This window comes from Camelus bactrianus, chromosome 7 (genome assembly GCF_048773025.1).
Source record: "Camelus bactrianus isolate YW-2024 breed Bactrian camel chromosome 7, ASM4877302v1, whole genome shotgun sequence".
NCBI classification, from domain to species: domain Eukaryota; kingdom Metazoa; phylum Chordata; class Mammalia; order Artiodactyla; family Camelidae; genus Camelus; species Camelus bactrianus.
Genome location: NC_133545.1, coordinates 33332196 through 33352881, shown reverse-complemented (window position 1 = coordinate 33352881; position 20686 = coordinate 33332196). Strand labels below are relative to the sequence as shown.

The 20686-nt window shown below is 37.8% G+C and overlaps 1 protein-coding gene across 1 annotated transcript in view; it reads right to left on the bottom strand.

Moving 5' to 3' along the window:
* The window catches only part of DOCK4 (dedicator of cytokinesis 4), a 405568-nt gene that overhangs the window by 74569 nt on the left and 310313 nt on the right, over positions 1-20686 (bottom strand). The window contains exons 26-27 of the mRNA XM_045511159.2: positions 14998-15096; positions 4852-4946 (exon numbers count right to left, since the gene is read on the bottom strand). Coding sequence (XP_045367115.2) covers positions 4852-4946; positions 14998-15096 — 194 coding nt within the window. The remainder of the gene's footprint in view (positions 1-4851; positions 4947-14997; positions 15097-20686) is intronic.

Genomic DNA, 20686 nt, shown 5'->3' with positions numbered 1-20686 from the left:
CACTTGATCTCATCCCTACTTCTGTACCCAAGGACAATGCATCTTCATAGATGCCTATTTGCTTTGGCACAATCAATATTTCTTTTTTCTGGCCCCTCCTATCAGGAAACTAACATGCATAACATTCCATTTAAAAAAAAAAAAAAAACGAGTCGTAGTCCTTATATCTCCTTCCAGATATAGCCCCATTTCTCTGATCCTTTTTACAGCAAACTTTTCTAAAGAGCTGCTTATAATTACTGCTTTCACTTTGTCGATTCCCATCTGTTCCTGAATTCACTCTAGTAAGACTTTCATCACCACTGCACTGCAACAGCACTTGTCAAGGTCACCAGTATTGATACCACACTGCCAAATCCCAGGGATGACTGCCAGCCCTCATCCTCTACCCTCCCAGCAGCTCCTGATCCTCCCTCCTTCATGAAATAGTTTCTTCACACGATATTATACCCTTCTGGTTCTCATCTTAGATCACAGGCTGCTCCTTTTCAGTCTCCTTTGCTGGATGCTTCTTGACATCCTGACCTTTGAAAGGTTGGCATGTTCCAGGGCCCAGTCTTAGGGACTCTTCTTTTTTCAACTTATACTTCCTTTCAGGGCACTTTCATTCAGTTCCATGGCTTCAAATACTGCCCAATGCTGATGACCCTCAAATTTGTATCTCTAGCCTTGACCTCTTCTCTGAGATCCATACGAGCTCCATCTAGCTTCTTCTCCTACATCTCCTCTGGTGTATCTAACGGCATCTCAAACTTCCCTAATGCTGCTCCTCTCTCTGAATCTTCCATCTAAGTGAATAGTACCACCATGTGCCCTTCTGTTCAGGCCAAAATTCTAAGAGCTATCTTCATTTTTTTTTCTCTCCAACCCACATCCAATCATCGGAAGTCTTGCTACCTCTGTGTTCAAAATTAATCTTCTTACTACATTCATTGCTACCTACCTGTTCAAGCCATCATCATTTCTTACCTGGATTGCTGTATTAAGCTCCTAACTAGTCCTTTCTGGTTTCTTTTTGTCTCTCTGTTCCCTAATATTTGGATCCTGTCTTCCTCTTCCAACTTCATTTTTACTGGTTCCTTCCCTCTTCATATTTCAGCCACATAAACAGTCTTTCAGATCCTTAAATGTGCCACATTCACTCTGACCACAGGGCCTTTGTATATGCTATTCTTGATGATAAGAATATTCTTCCTTTGTTGTTAACTCCTGCTTTAGCTTTCAGCTCTAGTTTCACTCCTTCATTAAAAAAAAAGAAGAAGTAGAAGAAAAAACCACACTTTTCTATCCCAGTCCAGAACAAAGTTCCTTTCATACCCTCTCTGAGAGAACTGCAATCTTTATCTTTATAGCATTTATTTTCCCTTAGGCACCGGAATATATTTGTTGAATGGATGGGTCAATGAATGAATGGATGACCCCCCCTAAGAATCTTTAATTCCATAAACCACTTATTTGCTATAGATCTCACTTGAAGGCTAAACTGATGAAGGTAAAACTCAACTAAATAATCCAGTGTTTGGTGGGAAAAAAAACACAAAAGAAGTACGATATGTTTGCAGCCAACATGTACACAAAATAAACAAAATAAGGGCCTGAAATTTCAACTGCAGGGCCAAGGAGTTTTTACTTTCCTCGGTAAGCAAGTCTGTTATGAGATTTATCTCCATGAAAATATGTACAAACCTGTGACTTTATTTTTATACTGTATTTTGCAGTGTGTATGGGAAGGGGGGTGGAGAGAAGCTTGTCTCAAAGCGTCCTGTATTTTTGGTACTTAATTTTCATCTCCCTTATGTTCCTTCTTTCTCAGATTGAGCAGTTGTCCTCATCAGAAACATCTACCAAGTGGGCAGGCATAATATAGCTTTGTAAGCAAGCAGAATTCATGTTTCTCATCCTCGTGAAATTTAGCCTGGCCACACTTACTACATTACACAATATTAGATTTTCTGGTGGAAATAAACAAAAGATCACCATACTAAGCACCAAGTGTCTAGGCACAGCTTGTGGCAGGACTTCACATAAAGCAGGGAAGCTACAGGATTTGAGACAGCACAGTTTACGGATGAAAGTTAACTGACTTTTTAACTGACTTAAAAATGCAGAAAGAAAGGACCAACACATAAAAGACAGACATTTTGTGGGACAAGCCATCCAGTTGAATTCAGGCATAAGGCAATGGTGACTTCTCTATCAGTTACGATCAGTTTGACATGTATTATGTATACGAGTGGGTAGAGAAAGTGGGAGTTTGGGTTAAAATGCCTTTTTGAGGGGTCCTTACCAAACTTTTGTCTAAGAAAGTTAGCGTCATGGAAGACAAGGTAGTCAGCCTCAGAGACCCAGATCTAGCACCTGTATCAATTGCTTTGATACAATTTAGCAAAGTGTGAATTTTTTCTTTCTGGTTGATGCTCTTTAACATATTTAAAATATCTTTAACATTTTTCAGAAATTGATTTTTCTACCAATATTACTGAAGTTTGTATTTTTTTTTTTTTTTACAGATAAGGCACCAATAGTTGAAGGCTTATTTCTGAATTACACTGCATTGATAACAAGCAAAATTCCATATGTTCTCAGAATTTGAGTGGGAAATGGCTATGACAGTTGAATGAGGAGAGGAGAGGAGAGGGGCTTGGAGCAGGAAAGAGCAGGTGGTCTGTTCCAATTTGGCAGGTGTTTCACCAGGCCCTGGGGTCCTGTCTATGAATCAGGCTGGACTCGCCCCTGCCAGCCACCACACTGGAAAAGTAGTTCCAGATTCCTATCAGCACTGACTTGGGGGGCAATGGAATGATATTACTGCATTTTGCAAAAGCATATGGCCTTTTTCTTGGGTTTGCTCTGGGACCCATCTTCTGCCGAAATGCATTACACAGAGCTCATCTCTAACAAAATCACGTTCCTATGTGGCTAACATTACAGATGAAAATCTTGAACATCATGTGTTTACTCAAACACAGAATCTAGACTTCCAAGTCTGCTTCATGGTCACATGAAGCCTTCATAAATGGAGTGGAGATTTTTAGGTGGGGCAGAGGGAGATGACATTTAATATCAAAAGCCAGACGGTTGTCACGGTTTTCAGGAGCTCAAGTGCAGCCTATGTACGTAAGGAACAAAATGTCAAATTTACTTTCAGTTTGAGTTTCTGCCACTGAAAATTCAAATTCAAGTCAAAATATCCCCCTCTGCACACAGGGCAGACAGAGGGACCAAATGATGATGCTGTGTGATGGTGATGTCAGCGGCCTGGACCCCTTCCTGCCTGGCTCCCTGGATCAGTTCATAGCCCTTTCCCAGTACCCAGAATGTTTGATCTTTGGGAATAGGGCCAGATATAGGACCAACGGCTCCCACTTAAATCTGTAGCATCTGGACATCCAGATGAAGAGCGAGTTAATTCTACTCACAGATATCAAACTAAATATGCTAAACTCTGAAGACAGCTATTTTAGGAGTCTCAATTAGTCTTCAAAATGGAAAAGCTGTTTCTGTACTTATGTAAAATATAATATGCCATATTATACTATTTGTTACTTCACAAAGTTTTTAACACATCATTTTAACACCTCCACGTCTATAAATGCATACTGCGGCAGAAGCCGTATTAGGCACATGTAATCAAAATCAAGCCCTGTTTTCCTCGGGCTCTTACCACCATCATATCTGGGCATCTGGGGAGGGTACACAGTGTCCTCAGCCTATAAATAGATGCCTGGAAAAGCCAACCTTCACCCTGAACATGAGGATGTTGGGGATTGGAGAAGAGGAAGGAGAGGCAGGTAAATGTGGGTGTGACACAAAGAATGCTTATGAAATGGGGTAAATTACAAGTGTGGAAGTAAAGATCAGGCCACTTTCCTAAAAAACTTCACCTTCATTCTGTGATCTCAGGATCAGATCTCAGACCAGAAGTGTGAGAGCAGATAAGTCCATGACACCGTGCTTTCCAGGAACAGGTTACTCTGACTGTCCCTACTCGCCTTTCCTGGCCCCTATTCATTCAAGTATTGACCTCAGATCATTTTGCTTTTTTCTGGTTATGTTTAATACAAGTTAATTTTATCACCTCCCAGAGATTTACTTTTACATCAATAACTTCCCAAATGTCTGTAACTAGTTCTGAACTTCCTTCAAAGGACTCTTTTCAACCTTCTGCTGGCCATATCACTTAGATGTATAAAAGGAACTTCAATCTTCCCATGTCCAACTCAGGGGTCATATCTTATTCCCAGTGCTTGGCACATGGTAGATACTTACTGTATTCTCCTCAGTTAAAATGAATTCAGAAAGATCAGAAATGACTGAAGTGTCCAGCAACAGGGCTGGTTAGATAGACTATGGTACCTCTAATCAATGGAATATCATATAGCTACAAAAAGAAAAAAAACCACAAATGAATGAGGGGCTTCTAGGTACTAATATGGAAAGATGGCCAGGATTTTTAAATGAAAGAGCAACGTTCAGGACACTGTACCTGTCTGGCTACCAGCTCGGTTCTGCATGAAGGAACGATGGAAGGACACCCAAGAAGCTAATAAAAGTGGTGACTGCAGGCTGGGAGTAGAGGCTAAATAGGGTAGGTGGGAGGGTGGGAGTGGGACTTCTTAAGGCAAACTCTGTTACACTGTTAGATTTTTGAACAATGTTAATATATCACCTATTTAAAACAAACAGTAATAATTGGGGGGGAAATGGGTAAGAGAATTTAATTCTGAGGCAGAGAAAAAGAACCCCAGGACTTGAAGGTTTCAAACTTGAGATCAAAGTGAAAAGATCATTCTGCACTCTCCTCTCTCCCAATGCAAAGAGCTGCCATTATTCCCAGTGTAAATGTCTTACTTGTTAGCCACCAAGCGCATGACAGTCCAGTCCTTCGGAAACATCTCTGGGCGTATCAATATTCGGAACACAGTAAATACCTGCAGCAGGAAATCCTTGGATAAACAGGAAAGAGACCATGTTACTGAGTTCCTGTAACTGTACACACACACACACACACACACACACACACTGCTATTGTTACCATTTCCAAAGCAGTTCCAGAGAAGGGCGCCATCCAGGAGAAGGGTTTACCCAGGAGAAGGAATCACCACCAGTCCCACCTCAGCATGCAGCTGGTGCGCTACCCTTCCCAAATGCTCCTTTTTCTTTCTCTTTCTCATGCACAGTGGAAATGACTTTTCAATTTTCTTCACAAGCTCTAAGAATTTGGGTTTTAGAAATAAAGTGGAAAACTAGTAACAGAAGATTAGCAGGGAAACATATTTTCTTTCTTCTGTTACAGTGCCCTAAACTTCAGAACTTTTTGACTCAAGAGAACTGTAAATGGTCCTGGTTCAATTCTGCTCTCCTTGAAGGGGGTGTCAGAATGTAGAAAGTTATGTTTGTTAAAAAGCATCTCAAGCCAAAACCTATTATTTCTCAGAGGCCATTCTGACGATGTGGTAATGATGGGATGCACGCAGGTTTGTAGAATCTGAGTACCCTACGCAGAAGAAATAGAAAAAAAATGATGTGTGCTAAGCTGAGCCCAGTGACAAGTCCTTAGAAGCTAAGAGAGTGGCATTTGTCACAGAGATGCCATATCAGAGGGCAGTGGTATTTACTGAGATGTTATCCTGGAAACACTCTTCTTCAAACATGACAAGAGACAGACCCAAAGTGCTGGAGCACATTCTGCATCACGAGGAAGCAAGCAGATAACAGACCACAGGTAATGAATGAAACAGAGCTTGTCCTACACAAAATGAGACAGGCTCAATCTAGCTTTAATTTAAATTTATTAACTAGAACACTTAAAGATCTGTTGCTAACCTGAAATGCTGCTAGGAAAACAGATCTAACAATCTGATTGAAGGCAACCGTATGGTGTTGCTTAGGAAAAAATTTTAAAAACACCCCAAACACAAGAGTTTTATTTATCTAACTCAGCAACACATTATGTTAGACACGTAAGCTGTTTGAATATAACATTATGATTGTCACTCATACCATCAGAAGACAGAAAGGATCTAAAAACTAAGAAACACGTGGGAGCTGTGTGTGCATGCACATTTATATATTCTAACAGCTTTGATCAAACCCATAAATATTTTGACAAGAATTTATTTTAGCTTCTTTGGCATCAACAGACATAGGCTGATAATGTAGTACGTGCCACGTGGGAACATGCCCACTAGGTCATCTGTCCTTAAATGGCCAGACGGAGCCTCCCCATGTTGGCAGAATCACAGGAGACGGTTTTGCACATGTGTTCCACTGCAGGTCAGATCATTTTGGGAAACACCACACATCTGAGCCCTCCCTTGGGACAGGAGGTCATTAGCATACTAAAGCTGTGAGAAGCCCTTTTTCATGCATTTCTAAAACTTACTCCAAATGGTTTTTCAGTTGATTCTTTTGAGTTTCTCAGACATGAACACGTAAAACCCCTGCAGAAATTGATGTTTGCATTTACCCTTCAAAGCGTTATGCTCCACTTCAATTTCCTATTCTGTTGCATTTGCTTAGATAGATATTAAAGAAAAATATGGGAGACAGATATTAAAGAAATATAGATACTGAAGATAAAGATTAAAGAAATATAGATAGATATGAAACAGACATTAAAGAAAAATGGGGAGTCATTTGTTTTTCATAGTCTGGAATTACTTAGGGATAGTTTAAATAAATTCTAAAATATTGATGTTTCATCTTTTTTCCTCAAATCTTTTAACAGAATTGGAAATTGGAGGCAGCACCCTTATAGGTGGGGGTATGAGATTGTGATGTCATTTGCACAGAGAAAAAACTGGCTGAAAGACTGGCTATAGGAGGCAAGCTATCTATCTTCTGGGCAACTCACTTTGATGGTTCTTTGGTAGTGCCAGGGACAAAGGGAAAGTTATCCCAGGTGTAGGACTGGGGTCAGACAACCTGTTTCTGTACCATCTCATTTTCTTATTCCCATTTATCTCACAAAATAAAAGGCGTGGCAGCATCTGACCTAGTGCCAATGCCTGTGTACTGACATCAATCTTTATTTCCCATAATAAAACCTTTCAGTGTCTCAAATAGCTTTCTGAGGTATCCATTCAAACTTTATCTACCTTGATAGGACCAAACACATTTATTTGCAGAAACCTTACAATGAAAATAAAAGAACATAATACTGACAGTCAGAAAACTTAGATTTTAATCCTGCTTCTGCAATTAACTAGCTCAATGACCTTGGTAACTTATTTAACTTCTCTGGAACTGCGCTCCAAGACTTTATAATGCGGGGGCTTTAAGGTCCCTTGTAGTTAGAGGAGATTAAAAACAGTCAATATGATCACTTATCTATTTATGCAGTATGCAACAATTTTTCTTATTTCTAAACTGTAGGCTACTGTATCAGCAGATGGTAACACAAACAGCTTCCACTTATATGTAATTTAGTTCAGCAAGTATTTCTTGTCAACTGCCATGTGACAAGGTTACATTGCAAACTCAGTTTCAATATTTTAAAGCATTAAGAGCTGAATGCCAGATTCTTCAACATTCTCCACTTCCCCAAAGAAGTGGTATTTTCCTATCTGTCCTCTCTAAGTACTTTCAGTTCTGATGATTTCACTAAACAAGGGCTTCTGCATATACATGTGAAATTATTTTGCACACATAACACTAACAGATTTTTAAAATAACAATAATAATAAAAAAGAACACTGCTATAATAATATTCCTGTTTGGAAAGCACACAGAAATAAGTGGTTCATATGCCACCATATTAAATTTGGCAGCCTGGGAGCAGTTTCTTTTTTGTTTGTGTACTTCAAATAGCACACATGGTAACTTAACTGCCTTACTGGTTATTATTCAAATAAGGCCTCAAAATTAAAAACTAAAACGAAAACAAAAAAACAGGGTAGTATTACTTTACAGAAACACTTTTTCTGCATTGCAAAGAAAGTTCGTGTGAAAAACCCTTGAAAACAATAAAAAGTCTCATATTCAAACAGAAAAGAAAGCAGGAACAGTGGTTATGACTAACATTTCTTCATTCATAAATATTGGGTGCTTTAATATGTGCCGGGTCCTGTGTTAGATGCTGGGGACACCTAGTGGGGTAAAATATATTCTTTATTTGTGCAAGAATATTTATGGAGTGCCTGCAACATGCCACAGCACAGTAAGGTGGCTGAACGTGAGCTTTGCCTTCATGGAGCTCACAGTTGTGTCGGAGAGATAAATGTTAATCTAAACACCACACACATCCATGCATGTGTTACCAACTAGGGTAGTCTGAGGGCCAGGCATTTCCTCTCCAGGGAGAGGCACCTGGAAGCCTCAGAGGCAAGACAGAACTCAGGGTTGTCCGGGCCGCAAAGGGGAGTGGTGAGAAAAAGGGCTGGTAGATAAGTAGTGATAAATAAAAGATGGATAGATAGAAAGATGGATGGATGGATGGACAGATAGATCGATATAGACAGATAATGATAAATAGGGACCAAAGATAAACAAATAAATAAGAGATAAATAAATCTCATACCTTTTCCATGGTGTAAGTATTTTGGAAATTTATCCTGAGAGCAATGTAAAGACACTCAGGGGGTTTATGCAGGTATGTAAGAGGATCAATCTCATATTTTACAGAGATTTTCTGATTTCACTCTATAAGACACTGTTATGTGTCTACCCATGATACTATGGTATCAGAATAGCATAAGATAGAAATCAGGTGTATGAAACAGAATTGGTGAAGCACAGAAGGAGGAATTCTGAGATCATGAAACTTGAGTTAAGAGATCTGGGAAAAAAAGCATCAGGAGGTTAAGCAGACAGACTGGGACATGGTCTCTATGTCAAAGGCAATGAATGGGACAGAGCCTTCCAGGTACACATTTCCTGTACTTACAATTTAGACTTCAGTCAAATGCTGTTTTAAAAATTTGCCACAAATTTCAAATGTGTAACACCCTTGAGACAAGGTCGGAATTCAATTAAAGGGTGTTAATAATCATTATCACATTGAAATTTATATCCTTAAAATTGAATATTTAAGTACATTATGCAAAAATAACTCTCAAATGGTCCTCAATCTTTAAGAGCTATAGAACAATTTTCTGTACTAAAATAAAGAATATGAGTTGAAATAATTGTATGGAAAAAGATGGTTTTTGAAGCAGGAAGGCATTTATTAAAAGGGCTGATCCATTTGACAAAGACTTAATGTTCTAGGCTCTGTGCTTAGGACACAGAGCGCCTACACTCAAAGAGCCCAAGGTCATCAAGAATACAAGGAAACAAATCATTCCGATGCATTGTTGCACGTGCTATCACAGAGAGGGACTGAAGTCTGCGAAGGCTTCATACAGAAAGTGATAACTGAGCTGGATTTTACAGCATGAGCTGAAATTGGGAATAGATTAATAGGAGTACAAATTAGGCAATGGAAGTCAGCTGGTGGTGGAATAGGCATTTCAGGTAGACAAAAAAATATTCAAAGTAATAATAAACATGATTTGTTTGGTAATTTTACTAATCTTTAATGGCTGGAGTGAAAGGTATGTGGAAAGGGATGGAGGACAATAAGGATGGAGGGTAGATTGAGGAAAGGGAAGACTTGACAAAGAGACTGGACTTTGTCCTCTAGGTAACGTGGAGTCCTCAGAGTTTTAAAGTTGAATTGAGACTAGATCAGATATGACTGTTGAAAGCTAGTGGGCCAGTATATGGGAGACAATAAAAAGTTACAATAATAATGCTGTACATAACTTCCAGAAGAGGTCTAATCTCATACTTAGAGCAAGATACCCACAGCTCTATATGAAAAGTCATAATCAACAAAGAATAAGAGTCTGACTGCTCTCTCTATACACATAAAAATGCCAAGGATATGGACAAAACTTTAGCCCACAGTAGAAGGTGGGTGTATAATACAACATTATTGACGAAAGAAGGAGAAAAAAATCCCTAATCACTGCTGAGACTTTGCTTTTGTTCATTTCTAAAATAATGCCATGTTCTAGACAAGGAAAGAAATAATGCAGGGGAGCAGCGCTGAGGTCTGCGCTCCTACACGCTTCAGCTGACACTGTGACTCACACACAGGTACCTGGGGACCAAGGAGAAGAAACAGCCTAGTGTTAACAATGCCGGAAGCCACTACAACAGTAACCCTGGGGACGCCCAAGTTCTCCAAGCAAGGATGGAATTAAAACATCACTAGTCTTAGTGGATACTTGAGAACTACGTAATTTGAACATTCATTTTGATTTAGAGAACCATGGGGAGATGCTAGGCCAAATCTCTCTTTGAACTGATAAGAAGAAAAAAGCAGTGACCCTAGGAATAAAGAACCACCACAAGACTAATGTGAAAATCTCAATCAGTTGTCAGTATCAATTAAGATTTAGAATGCATATATCCCATTATCCAACAGCTCTACTTCCAGAAATTCATTCTACAGCAATAAGGGCACAAGTCCACAGAGATACATGTATCAAGATGTACACTGCAGTATCGTTTCTAATGGCAAAACTCAGAAACAACCTGAATGCCCATCAAAAGGGGAATCATTAAATTATGGAGCATAACATAAAGAGATTCGGAGGTATGAATGATGTAGTGGGCTATATAATGTCCATGCTACACTACTGGGTGGAAAAAGTGCAACCAATATGAATAGTATGATCTGATTAAAAAATGTGCATATGGACACAGCATAGAAAATAATCTATGAGGATATACACCACTGTGTGTTAATAGCAGCTACCTTGGGGGATTAGAATGTGTGTGTGAAGGAAAAGAGAGAACTGGCTTTGATTTATTACTTTGAACTATGTGGGTTGAGTGGGATTTTCAGTGTCTAATCTCAATACCAGTTATGATTTTTCATGAACACCATTCTATTAAGTTGTACCTTGCCTTACTGATGGTTCCGTTATTTACTCAATTTCTAACCTAAATGTAGATACCAAAAAACCCCAAATAACTCTCCCTCTGCTAATTTGGCCTTTATAGACATGCCCATTTCATGACTAGAACTACCTTATTGTTTTTCAAGAGGTGAAGAATAAAACGTTATACAAACTGACAGAAAACGTTTATTAACGTTTAGGGAAAAGCTGAGTTTTGTAGCCTGAGCAAAGAGCTGAGATGTTAATAGAATTCTTAGCCCTCTCTGTTACTTGGGAATAACGATAGTACCAATCTTCATTGCAGGGGGTAGTGAAATGAGATCCTGCAAAAAAAGAGTTTAGCACTGCATCTGGCTCATGGCGGTGGGGCTGGGGGTGGGGGTGAGGAGGTACTCCGTAACTGTTACTCATTATCACTGCTGTCGTTTATACGTGTCGCACTCGTTTATAGCATAATGATGTAGACGTCCCTGATAACATTAAGACAGCAACAGAGACTGCTTTACTAGTCCTCACAGCCCTAACGTCTAGCCCAGGTGCTCAACAAATGTTTGTTGAGTCAAGCAGTTGATACAATAAAACAATAATAGTGCTAACCTCATGGGGTTCTTTTCAGGTTTAAATGAGTTTAAAAAAATTTTTTTTAAATTTTTTATTGATGTGTAGTTGATTTATAATGTTAGTTTCAGGTGTACAGCAAAGTGATTCAATTATACATAGACACACACATATATATTTATTCTTTTCAGATTCTTTTCCATTATATGTTATTACAAGAAATTGAATATAGTTCCCTGTGCTAAATGAGTTAATATTAACCAACCTCTTAGAACAGTGCCTTATATGCACTAAGTTCTATATAAATGTTTGCTGTTTGGGTATTAACTGCAATACCCAAATCCCAAAGACCTCTAAGATTTTTGGTTTTCTGATTCACTTGGCAGCAAAACCTGACGCAAACTACTAACAGTCTTTATTTATCCCACCTAGAGTGCATATTTTTTTTTTAGCTTCAGACATAGTGAGATGCTTGATTATAGAGTTGTCCCCTCAACAACACAGGTTCACTTACATATAGATTTTTTTTTCAGTTGTGAATACTACAGTGCTATACGATCCACGGTTGAATCCCTAGATGCAGAACTGTGGATACAGAGGAACTGTATACGTATATGGAGGGCTGACCATAGGTTACACATGGATTTTCAACAGCGCGATGTTCAAGGGTCAACTGGCGGTGCTATATAATACTATTCAGTAAATGAGCCATACTAGCTTTCTGAAATCTCAAAAGTTCTGATTTCTTTATACTGGGTATAAAGACTTTTGGAAAGCGACTAGGGGCCAGTGTTATCAGCTTCAGAAAATCCTGTGATATAGGTTTCAGTAGCATAAACATGAATTTTTGGCTTTGAAGAAAATTGAGAACAGGATAAATTTACTTGTTAAATGGTGACATCTGAACTTTTAAAATACAGATTAACATCAGATGATGAATTAGCCTTTGGTAAAATAAATGACCTCCAGCCCATCTTCGCTCCAGTCATCCCCTACCACTGGGGAAGGGGGTCTTCCTCCCAGTCAAGGCTAATTAGGTCGCTCCTGCTGCTTCTTAAGGACCTTGCACTCTGAGTTAGCAACTCTTTTATCTTTAGTGTCACCCTCACCACCAGCTCTGATCATTAATATTTAAGCATGTTTCAGCCTCCTCCATGATAACTATTCCTCTGACATCCCAAGTGCTCCTTCAGTAGACAGCTTACACTCCTCTTCTTGAAACACTGTCTACATCCACTTTATCTTTTTCTTTTTTTTTTTTTCATTCCTCAATCCACGACATCTTGATGTCCACCCTCACCAACACACTGAAATTGCTCATTAAGTTCACCAACAATATTCAGCAATTCAGTAGTGCAACCAGACAGGCCTTTCTCAATACAAATGTGATCATGTCTCTCCTTTCTTAAAACCCTCCATAGTTTCCCAATGTCCTCAAAATAAAGTCTAGACACATCCTCAGAGTCTTATGTCTTACAACTCTCTTCCTCACACTCTATAGTCAGTGTATCAATCCAGTGTTTCTTGAATGCCTCCCAGGTGCTAAGAAGGTCTAGGATCTGAGGATTAAGCAGTGAACCAGCAACGGTTTCAGATACCAAGAAGCTTATAACCTAGGAGCTAGGAGTTGGGGATACACATAAACATGTAAACAAATAGAATCTATTTCAGATTTTAGTAACTGTCATAAAGGTGGAATGGCAGATATGGTATGTCAGTTAGAATATTCAGGTGACATTTTAGTTGAGAAATCTGAATGTCTCAGTCAAAGATAGCCAGCACACTCTTAAATCAGCCCTCAGCTGAGACCTTCCTTGAGGAGTTTTTCTCCTGCCTTGAGTCTGGTTTGGAAGCAATTCCTAGGTGCCCCAAAGCACCGTGTGCTTACTCTGTGTACTACCCCCTCTCACCTGCCTGTCTTATTGCCCATTACCTGTCTGATTCCTCCTCCTACAGGAGCTGGTCTTTTCCTTCCTGGTTTGTAAACAACACTGGTAGCACTTGGTATACCTGAACTGCTCAATCTATATTTCCTGAAGAACAGATCACGGAATTAATATTGTTAAGTAATTTTCCTGGCCTGAAGCCCCAGTTATTCTGAGGAGGGAAATATGCATCCTTGGAAAAGGTATGAGTGACTGAAATGAGGAAAGGTCACAAAAAACACTTTATTCATTACTTTCATTTGCTTTATTATCATTAACGTGAATATTTTGAGCATAAAGCTCAAAACCTAGATCCAATAAATCATGTTTTTTCAGTTTATGGTTTTCTGCTATTTTTTGGATTCCCCGACCCTGTGAAAATATGTAATCTTTTCCTACATGAAATTTCAAAATATGAAGTCACAGACTTCTTAAATACAACCAAATGGTTCCTCAACTATGTTAAATATTCAACTTCTGATAAAAGTAAAGAACTACACAATTATTTTCCTGTTTAACCATACAGATTTCTGTATATGGAGTGGGTAAGTTCTAAGGCCTTTTACCCATTTTTAATTCTAAACTCAAGATTGAATGTAAGCATGAAAAACATGGTATTTTCAGGTTTGGGTAAATGCTAATCAACTGTTACATAGATTATGTGTGCCCAAACCTATTCTTTATTTCATATGGCTAAGCTCGTCAAGTGATCCAAGGTAACTGAAAGATTCTTCTGAGATCATGTAACAGTGAAAAGTCAAAGATAAGGGACCCTTACACACTATATTTAAAAAAAATCTGCAAATCTCCCTCTAAGGCACCAGGGAGGCTTCTAATCATGCAAACATCACAGTGTGACTATACCCATTGTCCTATAATTCTCCACCCCTCAGCACTTCAGTAACCCTTCCATTTTGATGGTTTACATATGAAGTTGTCTGGAGAACTGAAGAGATGGAAGAGGAATAAAAGTAAACCAAGACAGATGACAGGTCATTCCTGTAACCGAGGACAATCAACTGCTAAGCTTTTAGTGAATACCATGAAGGAAGCATTAAAGTTCCCTAAATCTCAGCAAAGATTGGATTTTTACAAACCTGGCATCAATATTTTCTATTTAATGTCAGACTGTCAGACTAGCACAGCATATTGATTAGACCATAGCCAACAGAGACTATCAATACAACTCTGCCTCCCTAGTCAGAATGTTGTAGCCAGGACTTCTCAGTGTGGTTTTAAAGAGGGACGGAATCAGCTAATATAATTATATATTGTCTCTTCTCTTCTATTAGGGCAGTATTTCTAAGCCCACTTAACTAGACTTAGTCTGTTTGCTTTTGTTTCAGTGCCGTTATTCCATTTCTAGCTTACAGGACTTTGATGACAAGTGTTTCAAATCCTATAGCCTTGTCCAAAATAAGAGTTAACAATTTGGCTTGAGTACAGAAATTTTGAAAAGTCAACAGAGATGAGCAAATCTATGGATAAAGCTGAGAAAAAACAGTTTAGGATTTGATGGGAAAAGATAAAGCCCTTGTCAGAGAACCATCTGAACAATGATGAATAAGAACAAGAGAAGCTAAAAAGATATATTAAACAAAATTTTAAAAAGTGTCACTTACCCTTAGCTCTTCTTTTGTATTGAAACTATCAAGAAGCTGCTGATAATGTCTATCTGTCATTTGCCGTAATAGAGACAGGAGACAAGCAACAAACTCCCCCTAATTAAAAAAAAAAAAAAAGCAAGCATTTTTTTTTTAGTAAGGACATAAAAGAACATCATTAACTTACTTTCAACTGCTCTCAAATAGAACACTTAAAAAAACCCGCTATGATTCAAATTTACCCTTCGATGTTGTCTTAATCTAAATTAACCATAATATTACAGTCAAAATTTCTCCTTGTGATGATTACTAATGACTTGGTATAAATACATCTTTAAATTTAGAGTGCTTTTTTTTTCCACTTGGGTGGAAGCTTTTCACTAGGGAAGTAACTCCACACACTTAAAGGAAAAGATAATGAGGCCACCATTCACTTATTAACTTTTACTATGCCTTCATTTATTCTATCATTGAGCCTCCTACCAACATTACGAGGTAGGGGATATAACACTAATTTAAAGAAGATAAAATGGAGGTTTGGTGGGTTAAAAGACTTGCCCAAAATACACAGCTAGAAATTGGCAGAGCAGAGGTTATCCCTAGGTCTTTCTACTCCAAAGCTCTTCCTTGTAAGCTCATGCTCATTTTTTTAGGGGTTGGGGTGAAGGGAGGTAATTAGGTTTATTTGTTTATTTATTTTAACGGAGCTACTGGGGATTGAACTCAGGACCTCATGCATGCTAGGCACTGTCTCTACCACTAAGCTATACCTTCCCCTCCTGCTCCATTTTTTAATTTACATGATCTTCTCCAACCCATCAGGGTGCTTATCGGCTGACTTGCTGGGTGTAGAGAAAGCCATACGTGGTATAATGGTGTCAGTCTCCTGTTCAGAACAGTTTAAGTTAACCTTGATACTTCTGTGCTTGGGTGCTATGTGACTGACTCCTACAGAGTCAAAATCTTATAGATTAATAATGAAGAAGAAAAATATATCCAATACCCACAGATGTGAAGACCTTTGGAACTGTTATCACTTGCATTTCCCAAAGGACTTCTAACTTAAAATATGTGTTTTCAATGCAAAATTTTTTGCTCAGCAAAGACTTTATCTACTTTTAGATTACCTTTAAACAGTTTTAATTGCATGTAAAACAATACAGTCACAACAGAAGAAGCAATCAGTGGTAACTGACTGCAAATTTATAGAAATGCAGTTTAATTAGGAATCGGTTTCTCAAAAGAGACTATAGGCTCCATGTAAAATTAGAGACCAAAAGCCCCGAGAAGTGGGATTTCCCAAGAAAGGCAGCTAAGTCAGGGCAAACATATACCTACCAGCTGCCCAGGAAGTCCTGAGTATGCTGCTCTATGGCCATGTCAGGGTAAACAGAGATGCAAGCTGGCTTCTGGCATGTAGATAGTCATTTGCCACATACAAGTATGACAAATAATTATCCCTACACAATTTTTGGAGCAAATATTTAACAAACTAATCAATGTGGGTTGTAGAAATATCCTTTAAGCTCAACATATTACTTTGTTAATGAACAAATGGACCCTTGATACTTAACGCAAGGAAGAGGATATTTCAGGGCACAATTACAAATATTTTAGTGCATGTGTATGAGAAAACAACCCAAGGCTAGGAAAAACCTATCCAAAAGGATTGAAAGAAACTGGTACTCACACAGACTGTGAATAGTACCTTTTATCACCAGCCAGACTGAAAAATCCTCACTATTAAATCCTCGCATCTGAGTTGAGGGGGGTGGTGTGCTATATAGCTCAGTGGTAGAGTGCATGCTTAGCATGCATGAGGTCCTGGGTTCAATCCCCAGTACCACCATTTAAAAAAAAAATAGGGCACCAGTTAGAGTACTAAAAAGGATCTTTCCTCAGTTGTGGGAAAAAATTACTCCTGGAATAAATGCTTTTCTGATCCTACCTGAGAAAGTTCAGAAGTAAGACCTGAAACAATCAAACAGTTCCTGAGAAATTTAACCTCATTCCACAGCAAAGGTCAAAGATATTTTTAGGAATAATAACAACAAAATCCAGGTCCCAACAAGGTAAGATTCACAATGTCTGGCATTTAATAAAAAATTACCAGGCTTACAAAGGAGGAGGAAAAAAAATTATACAAATGAGGAGAAAAAAAATTATCAATCAATCGAAACAGACGAGAAATGACACAGATAATAGAATTAGCAGTCAAGGACATTAAAATAGCTATTATCACTGTAGCCTATATATTCAGGAAGCTTGAAGAAAGATTGAACATGTTAATTAGAGACCTGAAAGGTAATGAAAGGACCCAAATTGAACTTCTAGAGATGAAGACAATCATGTATGAGATGAAAATTCATTGAGTGGGACTAATGGCAGATTAGACTGTGGACAAAGAATGTCACCTGCCATTTCAGTAAACAAAGGATGTTACAGCCGTAAAGCCATCAGCCACTACAGCCACCCTTGACAGTGCACAACAAGAATTCAGGATGGAGAAAAATAGGATCTCAGCTCTAGATAGTTAAGATGGATATCAAAGGAATAATTTCAATGAGCCCAGAGTCTTGCATCTTCCCATACATAGAAATGCACTAAAATCATTCACTTGAGATGTCTGGTTTTGGTGATCAGCATTAATCTTTTGATGTTGGACTGTTTTTTTTTTCCAGTGAAACTCCTAAATATCCTGGCTCCTCCCTTACCTCTTTGGAACAATCCCTCAGAGCTGTCTGAGAGTCTGCCATCCTGGCAACAGTCCTCAGTAAGTTTGCTAAATAAAACAAAATGCTCAACTTCTAGGTTGTGCTTTTTTTTTTTTTCAGTCAACAGATAACACAGAAGAATATAGTATAATAGATATTCTCTAAAATAAAACACAAAGAAAAAGAACTAAAAGAAAAGGAAAAAAGAAGAAAGTACGGTGAACTGGAGAACAACTTCAAGTAGCAAAATATATATGCAATTGCAGACCTCAAACAAGAGGGGTCAGAAAAAGTAATTGAAGAAATAAGGGGAAATATGTCAGATTCTTTGAAAACCATACACCTATGTATCACAGAATTTCAACAAACCCTAAGCAAAATAAGCATGAAAAAATTATGCTAAGGTACAACATAATAAAATTGCTGATAGCCACTGATAAAGAGAAAATCTTAATACCAGCTAGGGAAAAAAAAAAAGACACATTATATGCAGGGGAACAAAGATAAGGATGAGAGATTTCTCCCTGGGAACAATCTAAGCTGGAAAACAGTGGAGGAACATCTTTAGAGGAGTGAAAGAAAACAGCTAACAACCAAGAATATGTTACCCAGTCAAATTATCTTTCAAAAACAAAGCCAGAATAAGGCCTTTTCAGACATCTCAAAGCTTAAACAGTTCCCTACTTCTTCTGAATATTATATTGAAGGTTCTAGTAAGTGCAATAAAGCAAGAACAAGAATTAAAGGACTATAGATTGGAAAGGAATAAAAAAAAGTTACCTTTACTCACTGACAACGTATTTGTGTACACAGAAAAAGCTACAGAGTCTACAGCGAGCTACCAGAACTACTCAAGTGAGTTAATCAATGTTTAATCATGTAAGTTCAATGTATAAAAATCAACTTTCTGCATAATGAAAATCAACAATTAGAAACTGAAATTTAAAATAATAAAATTCATAAATTATAAATTAAAATATGGAATACACAGTGATATATATGACAAAATATAAGTAAGATCTGCTGAAAACTACAAAACCTTGATGAGAACATTAAAGATGACTTAAATAAACAGAGAGACATACTATATTCTCATAGAACATAGATTCTATGAGAGATTCAATATTGCTAAGAAGTTAATTCTCCCCAAACTGACATATAAATTCAATGCAATCCCACTCCATATCATAGCAGGCATTTTGGGGGGTAGAAAGTGACAAGCTGATTTTAAAATTCCTATGGAAATGGAAAGGACCTTGAACAGCAAAAACAGCTTCGAAAAAGAAATACTAAGTTAAGGTCTTATACTACCTGACTTCGAGACTTACTATAAAGCTGTGCTAATCAGGATACTGTGTTTACTGGTGTCAAAACAGAAAAATAGATAAATAGAACAGAATAGCCCAAACCAGGAATGATCCAAAGGTCTACCAACAGGTGAATGAATAAACAAATTATAGCATATCCATATATTAAAAGAAAGACATCAGAATGCCCCCTCCCACCCCCCACCAAAAAACCCAACAACAATAACTCTGTGCTGTCTAGTTTCATTCATATAAAATTCTAGAAAATGCAAACTTATCTATAGTAACAGAAAGCAGCTCAGTGATGGCCTGGGGATGAGGCAGCACAGAAGGCCATGAGGGGCTTGACTTTACAGTGAGATCTGTTAAAGTTAATAACATATTTATCCCAGGTTCCACAGTTAGAAAATGGTGAAACTGATGCATAAACCCAGGCATCTCTGGCTCTTCTTCCTAGTCCTCAGAATGACTTATTTTATAGAGGGAATATACCTGAGCTTGGAGATTACATTTCAAATATAAATAGGTCTATAGGAATCTGTCTATTGATGACCAACACGTCTATACATTTAGCCTCTCTCATGTCTCGACATAAAAGTGCAAATCTAGTTAGAAATAAATTCAACTTTTCATCTCTTATTTTTTCTACATCCTATCTACACTATCTTCAATCTAGCTACTAGATTAATATTCCTAGAATATTCATTTCAACATACATCCGGTGAATAGTGAAATATCTTAAGTGATGTATTATTTTTAATAGTTTTAATAAAAATAAAAAATTGCTCAAAAATGAATAGACTTCCATTAAGTCTTCACAGTCCCTGTACCTGGGAGAATACCTCTTTGAATCCAGATGAACTATTTATATCTGTCACATCTGGTTTAGGCCCACTGCAAACAACTTGCCATCCTGATGTCTTATCTTGGCACATTTATGTCATGTTGTCAATTCCAATGTCTACTCTACAATGGCATTTTATTTATTCATTTAATCTTCTAGGAACTCCAAACACATTTAACCCTGTCAAGAGGCCTGGATGTCCAATATTTTATTGACATATTTTTCATCCATAAAGTAATTTTATTTTTTTTAAGAGATTTTAAGTGTCTACATGAAAATCCTGGACATACTATTTATTCAAAAGAATAAATAAAAAACTGTTGTTGAATTTAAAACATTGATAAGCCAGTACATATTTTGTTATAAGTGTCTAGCATAATGACCAATATATAACAGACACCCAACAAATGTTGACTGATTTGAATTAACATAGTAATAAAGTAATATAAATGATTGAAAAAGACATTGTTGGCCAAGATTTACTGCATTTTAGTGTGGGAATTTTTTTCTGTACAAATTGCCTTTAGAAAGAACTCTATGTGGTAGTGGCTTGTTTCCATTTTACGACTAGATTGAATATAATGGCTACAGTAGTCCTCAGGAAACCTTCTATTATATATATATGCACAATTTCCCCCAGAAATTTCTTACAGAATTCTCCTGCGCTTTTTTCTCTCCCTGAACCATAAGCCCACAGTGCACACAAAATTTAGATAAATGCAGAGTATGTCGTAGACATGGCTCATGCTGAACTGAGTCACCTGCGCTATAAATGGTGCTGAACAGAATTATGTGCAAAGAAAAGAAGCATTTATCAATTGTAAGGAACTCTGGAGTCCAAT